The 15,017-nt window shown below is 45.3% G+C and overlaps 1 protein-coding gene across 1 annotated transcript in view; it reads left to right on the top strand.

Annotated features, from left to right (window-relative positions):
• Nucleotides 1-15,017, top strand: part of cbarpb (CACN subunit beta associated regulatory protein b) — a 142,105-nt gene that overhangs the window by 73,215 nt on the left and 53,873 nt on the right. Inside the window, exon 5 of the mRNA XM_067968717.1 lies at nucleotides 14,254-14,416. Within this exon, the coding sequence (XP_067824818.1) occupies nucleotides 14,254-14,416 (163 nt within the window). The remainder of the gene's footprint in view (nucleotides 1-14,253; nucleotides 14,417-15,017) is intronic.

Raw genomic sequence — 15,017 nt, 5'->3', positions numbered from 1 at the left:
GAGAAACTTCTTCACTCAGAGGGTGGTGAGTCTGTGGAATTTGCTGCCCCAGGAAGCTGTGGAAGCTACGTCATTAAATAAATTTAAAATAGAAATAGACAGTTTCCTAGAAGTAAAGGGAATTAGGGGTTACGAGGAGCGGGCAGGAAATTGGACATGAATTTAGATTTGAGGTTAGGATCAGATCAGCCATGATCTTATTGAATGGCGGAGCAGGCTCGAGGGGCCGATTGGCCTACTCCTGCTCCTATTTCTTATGTTCTTATGTATAGTGAGTAAAAAGACTGCAAGGTTTTGGGCAATCTCAATCCAGTTCCCACTGGGCCAAGCGCAAAACTGTCCCTAATTTAGTTCTAATTGGCACTATAATGGCAATCAAACTCAGTTGCTGTGGGAGACGGAATAATGGCACATTAGTACAGTGAGGGGTGTTCTTCTGAGTTTGGGGTTACGTGGAGGCAGATTTATTCTATAACTAACCTGCGAGTGCTTCATGCCAACACCAGAGGGGTGATTTTATCTTTGGGCAGTAGTGTAAAATGGACCATATCGAATTAGCTGCCCATTCTGCACCACGTTCGATTTTCCCTTCCATTGACTTCAATCGGGCGAGGTATATAACAGGCGGCTAATTGGATCCGGTCCATTTTACACCATCACCCAAAGTTAAAATTACCCCCCAAGTGTCTGAAATGGGAAGTGTTCCACCCACCAACACTACCATCCCTCACCTTGATGAGCACAAGTTTTAAAAAGACTGTGAGACTATTTATATTATAGCTACATAACATTATTGTCACATGATATACACAAGGGCATATTAAGGATATTATTTGCTGTTCTAAAGAACAATTATAAGGTAATTAGTAACTTAATCTGTATCATATCACATTAAATGGAAAAAAACCTGATTAAATAGATCTGTGACTTGTTTTCAAATGGATGAGTCAATGCGGATCATTTGAGGATAATTTTAATTAGGACTGCGTGAGTATAGACAGGATTTCAGCCGTAGTGACTTGCATTCTAACTTTTCTCACAGTTCAGTCTGCAAATAAGCCCACTTTTCTAATGGAATCCTTTTACACGGCCAATGTCCTAGCTAGAAAATAATGAATGATGCATTGAAGCCAACAATATACTTTGATAAATATCACTGCAAATAAGTCTGCTTAGCCTCATGAGTGGAGTTATTTATTATATTACGCTGCTGGCCATTAAGGTTGCCAACCCTCCAGGATTGTCCTGGAGTCTCCAGGAATTAAAGATTAATCTCCTGGACACTGCTCCAAGTGGCCCAGGAGATAGGGAAAAATGGCAGTTCGACTGGGCAGGTCGGTGGCAGGAGGCCATGTGATTAAATCTCCAGGAATACATCCAGTCAGAGTTGGCAACCCTACTGGCCAGTGACATTCTATTTATACCACATGTATACAATATGTATTTTTAAAGAACAAGTATTGTAGTCAGAATCATCTTAAGTTAAAATGTTATAGAAATTAAATTTACTTAATATTCTTTTTTATTCCTGCTGTTTCTTCAGAATTTTTTGTTTCAATACAGAGTGCTGGTGGTTTCTTGGAGGAACTGCTGACCCCGACAGTGTGGGAAGCTGAATTAACATGTAAAGTTGAAGCAGAAGCACCCTTAGGTTAAAATCCGTACCAATACTGAACTTCTATTTGGTGAACTCCCAATTTAAGGAACTCCCAATGAGGTGGTACTGCTTCCAGTCATTTTTCGACTTGGAGTTTGCACCTGGGAGAGCAGGAGTACAGCAATCACTGTTAAAACAAAAATATTGAAAGTCGAATGACAGAAATAAACAGAAGGATGTTAATGTTAATATTTTGTAACTGTTTTGATTTTGTTTAAAGTAAGGAGGCGCAGATGAAGTAATACTAAACAATAGGGATGATTTTCCTGGCTGGTTGCCAGACACGTGCCGTATACATAAGGTGCATTGCACCTGTGAGAGGACAGTTGCCCGCAATTTTCATGGCCTGGGTCATTTGCACGGTCTGGATGCACGCCCGTTGTAGGCCTGTCTTCTACCAGGGGCTTGCGCTAGATCAGGGGTTGGGGTGGGGAGAGCAGAAACTGTAGGCCTACCGTTATACTTCTGGACGCCAGCATCAGGGGCATCTGGCTGCTGCTGAAGAGCAGGCCCTGAAGCCTAAAGATAATCCTGAGTTGGGCACCCAACAGGCTGTCACAAAGAAATCGAGGCAGGGGAGATCACGGTTGCCCTCATCCTACCTCATTGCCATGCTTACACTGAATGTGCACCTGCTCCAGTTGCTTGCCCAGTGACATAAGTTTGGGGAAACCCAAGAAATCCTGGAGTAGCATTATGGAGTGAAGACCTAATATAATGGTTCCCTACCCCCCATTTTCTGTTTGCTGTGCTTGGGACCATGAAGAAGAAAATCTTCCCTATTAAGTTAACAGCCCAGACTGTTGCACAGTTTTACATCTTTGAGGTCAAAGAATCTATGTTCACTCAAACAGAAGGTCATGAGGTAAATTCTACTACCATTGGATGGAAATTCGTGAGGGCCACAAATTAGGAGCACCTGAACTCCTGATATGTGCTCCCATTGTGCAAAGCTCTGTAGCTGGAGTACTATATTGTAAAATTTGCTCCCATAAGAAACCAAAATAGAAATGTAAGAGTAGATATTTTGAATCAGAGTTCACTAGTACAAACTTGGTCAATATCTGTGGAAATAGTATTCAAAGGAAGAACAGCTGACATTCTGAATCAGTATTTTACAACTCCAGCCAAACTGTATCAGTCACCAAAACTGGAAAGATACTAAAGAGATGTTTTAACTGTGGTCTACCCCATTTCAGTAAATAATGTGTCATAATGTTCTCCAGGATATTGCATGTTAAGGGACCACCATGCATTCATCCACTCATTACAAACTGGAGCAATGTGGTCAAAAGGCAAATTGCCATTTAGTGGTATGCTGCCCAGTTTCAAGATTGAATCATTTGGAAATCTTTAAGTAAGAGATACATGGGAATACTATCGTGTCTGCTGCTGGGCTGGGCCAGGGTAGGAGACATCGATATTTGATGAGAAATACTGGGCTTAGGTTAGAGTTGCCAAGCAAGAAAATAAAGCCCTTTGGAACAAATTCAATCTGCCAAAAGAGAAGGGGCATCTCTTCTTAAGTGTAACGATAATGGGGGTGAAATTGGTCCTTGGCAGTACAATGGGCAATAGTGAATCGACGGCTTGTTTTACACCTCGTCTTCAATCGAAAAGGAAATCGGGCGGAGTGTATAACGGGCTGCCAATTCTCTATCGCCCATTTTGCGCTACTGCCGAAGACCAATATCACCCCAAATATTGGAGTAATAAGAAAATCAGTATGTTGATAGCCAGCGCCCTGTCTCCTAAAGAAATCGAGGAGGATTGAATCAAAAAGAGGGATGAAAAAGTGGTCATGCTGGTATTTTGTCGATGATGGAGCACTCAAGAGACAGTGAGCAGTCTGTGGCCAGTTTGAATGTAAAATCAACACTGTCTCTGACATATATCTCTACAATGCCGAGATCACCTGAGTAATATAAGGGTATATTTTCCGTTGCATATAGCCTGTGGCACCAATGTAGAACAGAGAAACTGGGGGGGGCAATCAGGTGTAATTATGCATCTCTGGATCTCTGCCTGTTTTGCACAATCTTCTAAAGTGCTCTTGCTTGAAATGTGTGAGAGTTTAATTTAGATATTGAAATCAATGGTAATGACAGTATATTTTGTGTAAATAGGAGTCCCTGATTTCCTTGCGGGGAATGCGCTGGAGGTGCTGCTCAGTGGGAGGGCATGTCAGAAGTTCTCATCCAGGAGAGGAGGGGCATGGTTTATATAAAAGAATGCTGAGGAAAGGGTTAGTTGCTGCTCTGTGGCGAGGGGGATAAATGCTGGAACTGGGGGGTAGGGATCTTCCTGGCTGTGGAGAAGGTGCTCGGGAGAAAGGTGTCTGCAAGCTGGAAAAGTTGCTCAGTGGTTGTGGCTCATTATGGAATTGGTGCTTAATGGGGGGAGGGTGCAGCTGGAGATGCTCCTCTGTGTGGGGAGTGGGGACAGTTGGTTTGCACTGGGTTTTCTACAATGGGAAGAGATTATCTTGCAGGCCATGAGATCAGGCCATCATTGGGGGCATATGATCGATCTATTGACCTAGTGAGCAAGCTGCAGTTCAGGCAGTGCATTGAGATGAAGGCCTAGTACAGCATAACTAGCTTTGCTGCACATGGGTTTTTAACTTGCTGCTGTTACGGGAGACCTGCCAGCTGAGCTGTTGCATACACACCCACATTATTAAACGTGCTCGCGGGACCATTACTTCAACATCACCAAGGAATGGGCGATCTTATGAAGATTTTACACACTGCTCTTCACCTTGACATCGGGGGAGGAGCAGACAGTAAAAAAAAATCAAGCAGATAACCTTGCAAACTTTTGATCACTGCAGGATTCACTTCACAGTGGGAGAATGGGGTCGGGGAGGCATTAACCGAGAGGTTAGTGGATAACAATTTAATATTCAATAGTTTTGGTTTACTGCTGTATAGTCTGGGCGATCAGAACGGAATGTCAGATGGATGACAATAGATGGCGTCATGAGGCCTAGAAAGGGGAATAAATATTTTAAAAGGATTGTAAAAATCATGTCCAAATATTTACTAAGAAATTGAAATACATAGTTAAAGGGTTTTTTTTAACCATAAAGTCTCATAACTACATACCGCATACTGTGTGTGAATCTGTGACAGGCAAGGCGTGACACCACTACAATTGAAAACCCCTGTCACAAAGCCACCTACGGGCGTAACTGGTACGATTTGGCAGTATGAGGTGTTTGCCCATGGGGCAAAGCTTTCATAAAAGTTTTTGATGAAGCATGCGCCTCACATAACAAATTTAATGTAGATTAGATTCATTGCCCTGGTTTTTTGGTATTAACATTTTTGACTTGTTTTAGTTAAAGATCAGAATATAACAATTCCTTTGAGTATTCCTTTCTTTCTGTGGTGTTTGGCGGATGAAAAGAGGATTGTGAGGCACATTTTCTTGCATCTGAGGTGGACTGCCCTTATTCACCCATATTTATGCTGCCATCTGTACAGACCCAGGAACACCTATGTGGGACTGTTTAAGGAATGAAAGAAAGACTTGCATTTATGTAGTGCCTTTCACAACCTCAGGACATCCCAAATCGCTTTACAGCCAAAGAAGTACTTTTGAAGTGCAGTTGTATTGTAGGAAACACGGCAGCCAATTTGCACACGGCAAAGTCCCAGAAACAGCAATGAGATAATGACCAGATAATCTCTTTTAGTGGTGTTGATTGAGGGATAAATATTGGCCAGGACACCTGGGAGAACTCCCCTGCTCTTCTTCGAAATATCACCATGAGATCTTTTACGTCCACCTAAGAGGGCAGACGGGGCCTCGGTTTAACCTCTCATCCGAAAGACGGCATCTCTGACAGTGCAGGGCTCCCTCAGTACAGCACTGGGCTGTCAGCTTAGATTTTATGTTCACATTTCTGGAGTGGGAAAACTGCTTCACTAGAGAGGCAGCAATGGAGCTGTGGAGTATGCTGCAATTTGATCTGTGGACAACTTCCTCCCAAGCAGACTGTGGGGTATTGCCCCAGAAACCCAAACAGGACGACCCTCCATTCCTGCACTTCCTGCAGAAGCACCTCCAATGCAGCATCTTAAAAAGGAGAAGGCGTCCAGTCATCCAGCAAAAACTTTCTGGCCAGTGCTTTCCTCTCTGTCCAGCAGGCAACGCAGCCCCTTTAAATATCAGACGCAAGTCCTTGGAGAGCTGCAGCTGCACATAATTTCCTGATCCCTGTTGACAGTGAACTCCCACCAGCAATCTCAATATAGAATTATAGAAAGGTTACAGCACGGAAGGAGGCCATTCGACCCATCGAATCCGCACCGGCTCTATGGAACAGCAATCCAGTTAGTCCCACTCCTATGCCCTATCAGACCTTTTGGGCCATGGTTCACTATGAATATTTAGTTACATTTAGCACGCACAGTTTTCAGGCAACGCAAAGTTCACTCCACTCCAGTCCCGCTGTTTAAATATACTAAAACTTTTAAGTCATTTAATTGAAATTTACCCACAAGCTGCTTTTTTTTCTTTTATTAGAGCTGTTAGCATGTATGCAAATCAGCACTAGTGATCTGGAGTGTCTGTGAGTGGAGATGACACCATATATATGGTATCTATTGAAAACAGACTGAGCTGTTCCAGATATTGTGCAAATGCTTTCAAATAACAGGACAACAAAACTTTAAAGTGAGAATCTTCCTACATCTCAAACTGATAAGGATATATAAATAACCCTCAGTTGGGTTCCAGTTAGCATTATTTTTGCATACACAATAACAGGTGTTAAAAATCAGTCACTATGGAAGATGATCATTAGGAGGAACTCCTTGTTGTCTTATAGAATTGTCCAGGACATGTAGAATTACACAGAATATTTACATCTGTCAAGTCAGGAGAATACAGATTTGGGCATTTCATGTGACACAACATGTGAAGAGAAAAATAACAAGGAATATATGGGCATTTTAAATGCAGGGAGTGGGATTAAAGCCCTGTCCATTCTAAGACCTAGACACTTGAGTCTGCCAGACTCAAAGGATGAAGGTTCCTCCTGCTGACAGTTCGATGTGTTTTAAGTAAAATGTGTTTGGATCGTCTCAATCCAGTTCTTAGTGAGCAGGATTTCACAGCAAAGAACTGTCCACAACGTAGCACTAATTGACATAAATCTAGCAATCTTACTCTGAGTAGTCACAAGAATGGCTGTTGCGGGAAATGGAAATGTCACATTGGTGCAATAGGGAGTTCTGTTTGAAAATATGTTGTCAGAGCAGCATAGAGGGAGTCTTTCTCTGGATGTTATGTGGCGTATCTGATAGTGACAGTGGATACATAAAATAGAAAATGTTCCTTTCCCAACAGTGGCATCCATCAATTTGATCATCGCACATAAACCCCCAATGAAAAACTAAGTCCTTGAATAAAACATCTGTCCACAGCTTTTTCTGTTTGCAATATCACATGAAGCTATAAGTTAGATAGAAAATACAAGGAGAGTTACAAAAATATAGAGTCATGTAAACACTAAGCAAGGATGTAAGTCACAGGAAATTATATAATGATTTGTGGGTGGGAGCAATAGGAGGAGTATTAAATGATAGTGGGCTAGAAATTGGGCCGTGTAGCGCCTGTTGTTTCAGTGCTACGCAGGCTTCCAAGGTTCCAAAATGATGTCCGGAATGCACGCACACACTTCTAGCGTTATGTGCGCTGGACGCCATCTTGGTAAAGGGTTTCACGCATGCGCAGATAACGAATGCCAGCAGCATGTAAAGTAGGGAGAATATGTGTTAGATCAGTGTGCAATGCTGATTTAAAGTGATAGACACAATTTTAGCACTTTGCACTCCACTCAACACATTGTCTTAACCACAAACACCTGAACATGTCTTAAAGTGCCTGGAGGACCCCCCACCAGCTCTATTTAAAGGGATCATGCAGGTGTTGCAGATTAGTGGCTGAATTATTGCTTCTGGCTGCTGGTAGAAGTTTCCTGTACTCAGAGAGTTTCTTTAGTATATTTGAGAGTGGTTTGGCAGGTACTGCCTTATGGTTGATGTAATTTACAACAGTGTTTGAACAAGATTCCTGGCAACCATGGGTGGTCTGCTAGGACTCCTGCTGGGCATAGAACACGACTGGGAGCATGCAGAGAGGCCACGCAGAGCAGGTCAAGCTGCGATGAGGGAGGAGGAGGAGGAGGAGGAGGAGGAGGGCACGGGCACTGAAAAGGAGGCCAAATCCCATGAGGGTCTTCAGGAAACACCACTTTTACCTCCAGATGAGCGAGGTTCACCAAAGAGGTCGTGACAGAGATCTATCACCTGCTGCAGCCACAGCTACAGCATCAGAGCAAGGCAAGAACAGCATTGCCTGTGACTGCGAAGGTAACCATGACGCTGAACTTCTACAGCTCTGGATCCTTTCAGGCCTCTTCCGGCGAGCTGTGCAACATCTCACAGTGTGTAGCGCACTGCTGCATAAGGGAGGTCACGGAGGCACTGTACAAGATGCGCAACTGGTTCATTACGTTCCCCCTTGATAGAGAGAAGCAGAACGAGTGAGCACGAGGGTTTGCTCACATTGCAGGCTTCCCCATGGTGCAGGGTACCATTGACTGCACGGATATTGCCATGCATGCTCCACATCTCAACTTGGCCATCTTCATGAACCGAAAGGGGTTTCAATCCCTGAATGTGCAGCTGGTGTACGACCACATGCAGCGCATTATGGAGGTTAGTGCCCGCTACCCTGGCAGCAGTCACGACGCTTTCACTATGTAGCAGTCCAACGTGCCAGCTATCTTTGAACCGGCTCCGCAAGTGAAAGGCTAGCTCCTGGGTGACAAGGGCCATCCCCTCATGAGATGACCCTGGTCAGGAACGCACGCACACCTGCAGAGTTGGCCTACAACGAGAGCCATGCTGCCACATGCAGTGTCATTAAGCATACCATAAGCATCCTAAAGCAACCCTTCCGCTGCCTGGACCGTTCTGTTGGAGCCCTGCAGTACTCAGCTGAGCGGGTGTCAAGATTCGTCGTGGTGTGCTGCATAACCTCGCTATTATGAGGGAACAGCCCTTGACCCTGAGCCAGAAGAAGAGGCTGAGGAGGAGGGGGAGGCTGAGGATGAGGAGGAGGAGACAGAGGGGGAAGTGGAGGAAGACGCAAGGGGGCAACAAGGGACACTGGCCCTGCCTGCCAGGGGTCTGCCTGCTCACCTGATCCATGAGTGATATCAGTAGCGTGAATGACATCTCCCAAATCACCAAGAGTCCTACACTCCCCACCCGTCCTCTCCCATATGACCATCAAATCGCCCTCCATATGATTACACATTGCTTCCTCCCTCAGCTCATCACAGAAATAAAAACCACCACCAAATGAAATTCAAATTCACTTTTATAAATTAATACATGAAATGATGCAAACAAAATGAGACTATTCACCCATGTGCATTCCCTTAGTGCCTGTTGTTCATGTGCCCTTGCCTTTCCTAGTGCTCCAACAAGGTGCACCCCCAGTGGCTGGAGCATGGGAGGTGGAAGGCTGCTGACCTTCAATGGAGGAGCGTGCAGATGGCTTTGGAGGACGACCTTGAGCACCTCTGGGTCGGGAGGGCCCGGCTTCAGACTGCACTATCCCGGCATGGGCAGCAGCAGTCTGGCCTGGCTGGCTGATAGACAACATCGAGGGCACAGGCGGAGTGGCAGGGGTGGGAGCAGGAATGCTGTCGTCCGGACAGAGGACAGAAGGTTCCACTGCCACTGCCACTTGTGTGGGGCGGCACCTCGGCACTCTTGATGATCAGCTGGAGAACGGATTGCCGGAGTGCTGTGACGCCCTAGAAGTCCCGTTCCACATTGGTGCCCAGAGCCACGATAGCAGCAGTCTGCGCTTCATCTGATTATGCAGACCTTTGATCACATCGGTTTGTGCTGCAGTGGCAACTGTTTGTGCCACGACATTGGCCATCAGATGCTGCATCATGGTGGGTTCCTCAGGTGTGCTGATGGAGCTGAACACCTGATCCATGTTGGTAGGGATGGGCTTCAAGCTCTGCGCAAAGCCCGGTGCCAGGTTCAAGGTGGACTTCTCCGTGCCCCTTGACATTGTGCACAGGCTTTCCGGCAAGCTTTCCAGTGCACCAAGCATTTGGTGATGTAGACCCATCAGCCATCTTCTGTAGCCTGGCCCATTGAAGTCCTCATCTGACTCCTCTGCAGCAGAACCATTGTGCGACCTCGCCCTCCGACGAGCTGGCATTTGCACATCCGTTCCCCCCCCGCTCCGGCTTGTGCCCGGTGTCTCATCACGTGCCGATCCCTCTGCTAACCCAGCCTCTAAAGGACGCGCAGTGTCAGTATCTGAGCTGGTGGGTGCGAGTGTCCGATCAAGTGACGGTGTGGCTTCAGTGTCAGTGTCCTCCTTCTCCTCCACCTTGGACGGTGCCGGCTCCAGTTCTGGGGTATCTGACAAAGGGAAACAAGTTGAGTTGTGGAGCGGGAAGAGGAGCAAGTAAGACGTGCGTGCTGACACTGTCTGCAGCAGGTGAGTCAGAAAAGATTATGGGATGAGGGAGATGTGGGAAACGAGGAGGATGATCAGATATGCAGAGCCCCCTTTGTCGGGACCTCCAGCGCTGCCTGTAGCCACGGCCACAGTGAAGGCATGGCCAATGATCTGCAACACTGTCTCTTCCAGGGAGGGTGAGAACGTGTACGCATGCCTGTCCTCCTTCAGGCCTCCCCTGCTGCCAGCTGTTGTGCACCACCTTCTCCTGCAAGACAGAAGGAAGTATGTCAGTGAGTAGCCTGCAAGGTGTTTGGGTGATGTGCCCATCATGGTTGAATAGCTGCCAGTGTGTATGACCTGTGAGTGGTAGTTGTGTGGCTTGCAAGTGTGGTACTATGTGAGGGTGAGATTCAGCATGCGAAGTGCAGCGTTGCGTAAGGATGGGCAGCGTTTGTTGGCGGGTGGGTGACGCAGGGGTGTCGAACGTAAAGCAGTGGTGCAGTTGGTAGGATGTGCCACTTGATACTTGCATTCACTCACCTTGACTACCCGTGTCAAATCATTGAACTTTTCTCGGCTCGGCACCCACGTGCGGGGTGCCATGTTCTTGGCATTCAACTTTTGGGCCACTGTCTGTCACTGCCTCCACAGCTGGTGTCTGGAGAGTCTCCTGCCACTCTGAGGGTACAGGATGGCCTTCTTTTCGTCCACTCCCTCCACCAGGGCCTCCAGTGCGTTATCCGAGGACTTGGTGCGCACTTGCTTGCCGGTCCAGCAATCCTGCATGCCATCCTGCACTGCTTTCATTGACTGTGCACCTCCCCTTTAAGAGGTGCAGGCTGCCTATAACTAGAGCTGGCCATGCCCCATTTCGGGCCTCCTGCTTGTGCGTGCAGCCTCTCAACAACGCGGGTAGCGCTGGCTGCACGTACAAATCATGGTAATGATCAGGCAGCACAAATCTGATGTGCTGTCTGCATCGGGAGCACCGGATGTGGGTTAATCGCAGAATGCCCGCACCCAGATTAGGAGGTTAGCAAATTTAACCCCCAGCTTAACTTGAGGAGGGGACGGGGAGGATGACGGTTTTGAAGATAACTGCATTTATTATAATATATAACAAACACTTCCTAATAGCAAACCTTAACTACATTAATAGAGGGGACTCCCTGATGGAGGATTGGCGGAAAGTGTCCAAATTTTCATCTTAAATGTATGGAACAGCAGTACACTAGAAACAAGAATGGAGACAAGCAGAATGGAAATTTAACAACAAAGGAAACATTACGTAGCTTTATTCATCAAGAAAAGGGAATGAAATGGAAATGACAAGAGAAGTTGTGCAATAAGTTGACAGCTCGCGCAAGGCTTTGTCCTGTGAACATTCTGCCAGATAAACAAAATGGCAGAAAATAGGAGTACAGGCATTGGAGGATCGACAGTCACATCACCATCCGATTTAAAGAAACAAATGGGAATGTGCTGTCTTTAAAAACATGCAAGTTTGCAAGTTCTGGTGCCACCAGTTGCACTTATGCTACAGTATGTGCGCAGGGCTGAACTTTGACTGAAACCGCAAGTGTGGGGCAGGTACAGGGGTTCCTTGATAATGTGTTTTACCAGAGTTTCTTAGATTGCATAATTTGAACTTTTAAAATAATTTTAGAAGCCCTTTGAGTGCTCAAAGGCGTTTTCAGCTGCCAACTGTCATCTAACAGTCAGAGATGTTCTAATGAAAGTAGTGAAAGTTATTTAAAAATAGTTTTTAAAATTAAAAGAGTTTATAATCTCGACACAGTATTCCATGTGACGCAGAATTGAAACAGCTAATAATTTTAGTATTAAAAGGGATTGGTGTGCAATTTGCATGATAGAAAACAATCCATGAAGCCAGTGTAACGGGGTTGCATTTTAAACAGGGCCTCTAGAATTCCAGCACACCTCAAGGCCAGCTTCTGAGGCAAGAGAATGTAGATTCTGCAGCAGAGCTATCCAGAGTTGAGGGATATCATCAGTTTTAAACATATATACACGTCAGGAGGCACAGCTGTCAGACATTAACTGCTCTCCCATCTGAGTAAAAGAAAAAGAAATGGATTCTTCGCCATAATTAGTTATAGAGCAGCAACTGTAAAGAACGGAGAAAAATGGTATGTGGATCAACTGTAGATTCCCCATCTGGAGATGCGCCACTGCACCTGGCCATACTTCCAGCCCTGGGATCATTTCTATATGGGGAGTCAGCTCTGGCCTCTAATGGGCAGCCCTGCCAGTACGTCGATCTTGGGGGCCTGCCACGCAAGGAAAAATAGGTGTTTGGTGAGCTGCCTTAAAGATTTCTTTTGTTTGGATTTGACAAATGGGATGTGTGTATGGCCACGTTCTGAGAGTGCTCGCACGGACTCTTCTTCGATTTCAAGTCCCAGGGCCTTTGCTGATTTCTGAACACTGGATAATAGGCGGCTCTTGTACCCAGCATTCCTAGAGTGCAAATAGCGCAAGACCTGGCGGAGGCTATGTTTCCCTCATTTACATCTATTCACCGTTCACCACCCTCATATGAGCAAGTGACTTCAACCCCCTACATAGGAACATAAGAACAGGAGTAGGCCAGTCAGCCCATCGAGCCTGTTCCACCATTCAATTAGATCATGGCTGATCTATATCTTAACTCCAGATACCCGCCTTGGTTCCATAACCCTTAATATTCTTACCTAACAAAAATCTAACGTTCTCAGTTTTGAAATTTTCAACTGACCTAGCCTCAGTTGCTTTTTGGGGGAGCGAGTTCCAGATTTCCACTACCCTTTGTGTGAAGAAGTGCTTGGCGGAATAGCCAGTGGAAGACTGGAGGGAAGTGGGGCCCAAGTTGCTTTCTTCCTCTGCCCGCTCAGATCTGCTGAGAAATTGTTGGGAGGGGAGGAGGCAGAAAGCTTAAGCCAGCCTGTCTAGAATGCACAGCAGAATTAAACACAGTGTCATTTCTTTGCAGCAAGGTCAAGGCAGACATTTTTATGAAAGCATACGCAGATAAATTTTACAATTTAGCGCTCCTTTGCAGAGGTCAGCCCACATGTTTTTCTATCCATTCATTTTAAGGAACTTCTGACGCAGTTCCTGTGGCCATGAAACCACAGAGTACGAGGGGCCCTGCTTTTAAGGAACCAGTGACTCAGCTATGCAAACTGGAAAGACTGGAAAAGCTCACCCATTTCACTTTTCAAAGATTAATTTTTAATCTGAAGTTTTTAAAATTAATTTAGAGTCCCTTTGAAAAATACCAGCATCCCAATATATATTGACTTATTTTGTTGTCTGCTAGTATACCATCTATTTATGGACGAACTGATGCTATGGTCACTGTGAACAGTATGTTGGATTTGGTGAATTAGGTAACTTCCCTACTATTTGAAAATCCCAATAAGGCAGCTTGAACACAAAATGAAAAAAGGAACTAATCTTCATCATTGACCAGTGGACTAAGTAACTGCCAGTCTGACTAAGTAAATGCAGCCGTTCTATAGGGTACATTTATGGTTTAGAACGGTGCTCCTGGATCCAGACATAGACAAGGTCCTGGCCTTCCTCCTGACCACAGCCTGTTGATAGATCTCAGTGGGGCTCCCTGCCCAGTCAATATGGATTGAGGTACTATAGAAAATTGGCCAGTGTGAAAAGATGTGCTCACTGAGGCAAAATCAGGAGAAATTCTCTGCTAACTGACAACATTTTTGCCCTACCAAGACATCTGACTGAGAAGCTGAAAGCTCTCCCCATATAGCTCAGGCACCGCACAAGAGTGGCATGAACCAGCCGACTTGAAGTACACAGAGTGTGGCAACACTCAAAATGCCAATGGCCATTGATGCAACAGTAAACCTAAACAGCACTCACCAGCACCAGTTTATAGGAATACCTGTAAGCCACTGTCCAAGGCTTCTCCCTACCACTCTATTATGTACACTGAGCAATGTTCTGATAACCATGAAAACAACGTATTGCGTCCAAAAACACAATTGCTGTTTAAAAAAACAATGAAATATGTAATTAAAACTGTTCTAATTTTTAGTTCTGTGTCGTTTCAGAAATCACAATCAAAGTTGATGATTCCGAGTGTTTGTCAGCCGGCAGCTATCATGACCTGGAAACAGAGCGATTTCTTTCCACCTGTTCTACTGGCCGCAGAGTTTCTTTTAATGAAGCATCACTATTCGACCATGGGAAGAAAACACAAGAAAAAGGAAGGAGGTACCACATGTACTACCCCGCCCCCCCCCCATTATTAGAAAAGTGCTAATTGCCATAAGTTTAGATTTTTAGCTTGGAAGGACCAACACATCCCCCTGTCCATTAAAGTCAAAGACATCCTAATCAGTGAAGTTATTGGCCCGGATTTAGGGCTGAGCAGTAAACGAATGGTGCCCGCTGCTCTTTAGATTTAAATTTACCCACAAACTATCCATGGCCTTTTGGGCACCAACTTGCTACAATGGGGAGCTGAAAAAAGTGCAGCCTCCTCTCCCGGGCATCTGTGAGCTGTTTGAGCGGAGCAAGGAATTGTCCCCTCAACTGATCAGATTGAAGCATCCTTACCAGTGTGAGAACCAGGAAGTGCAAGTTACAACAGTGAATTCAATGTAAAATCAGTTAGAGAAAGCGAAATAAAGAATGGGTAAAAATATTGAATTAAAAGGCAGAGATAAAAGAGACAGAAAGAACAAGTAAAAAAAATAACTTTTTAATTTTTTTTAAATGCCCAACAACGATTACATTCAGAATGAATGAGACTCCATGGGCACGATTTTATCTTTTGAAGTTTGGGGGTGGGGGGGCAAACAAAATCAGGGAT

Source organism: Heptranchias perlo, chromosome 29 (genome assembly GCF_035084215.1).
Source record: "Heptranchias perlo isolate sHepPer1 chromosome 29, sHepPer1.hap1, whole genome shotgun sequence".
Taxonomy (NCBI): Eukaryota; Metazoa; Chordata; class Chondrichthyes; order Hexanchiformes; family Hexanchidae; genus Heptranchias; species Heptranchias perlo.
The sequence above is the reverse complement of the archived record's forward strand: the minus strand, read 5'-3'. Positions and strand labels throughout refer to the sequence as shown.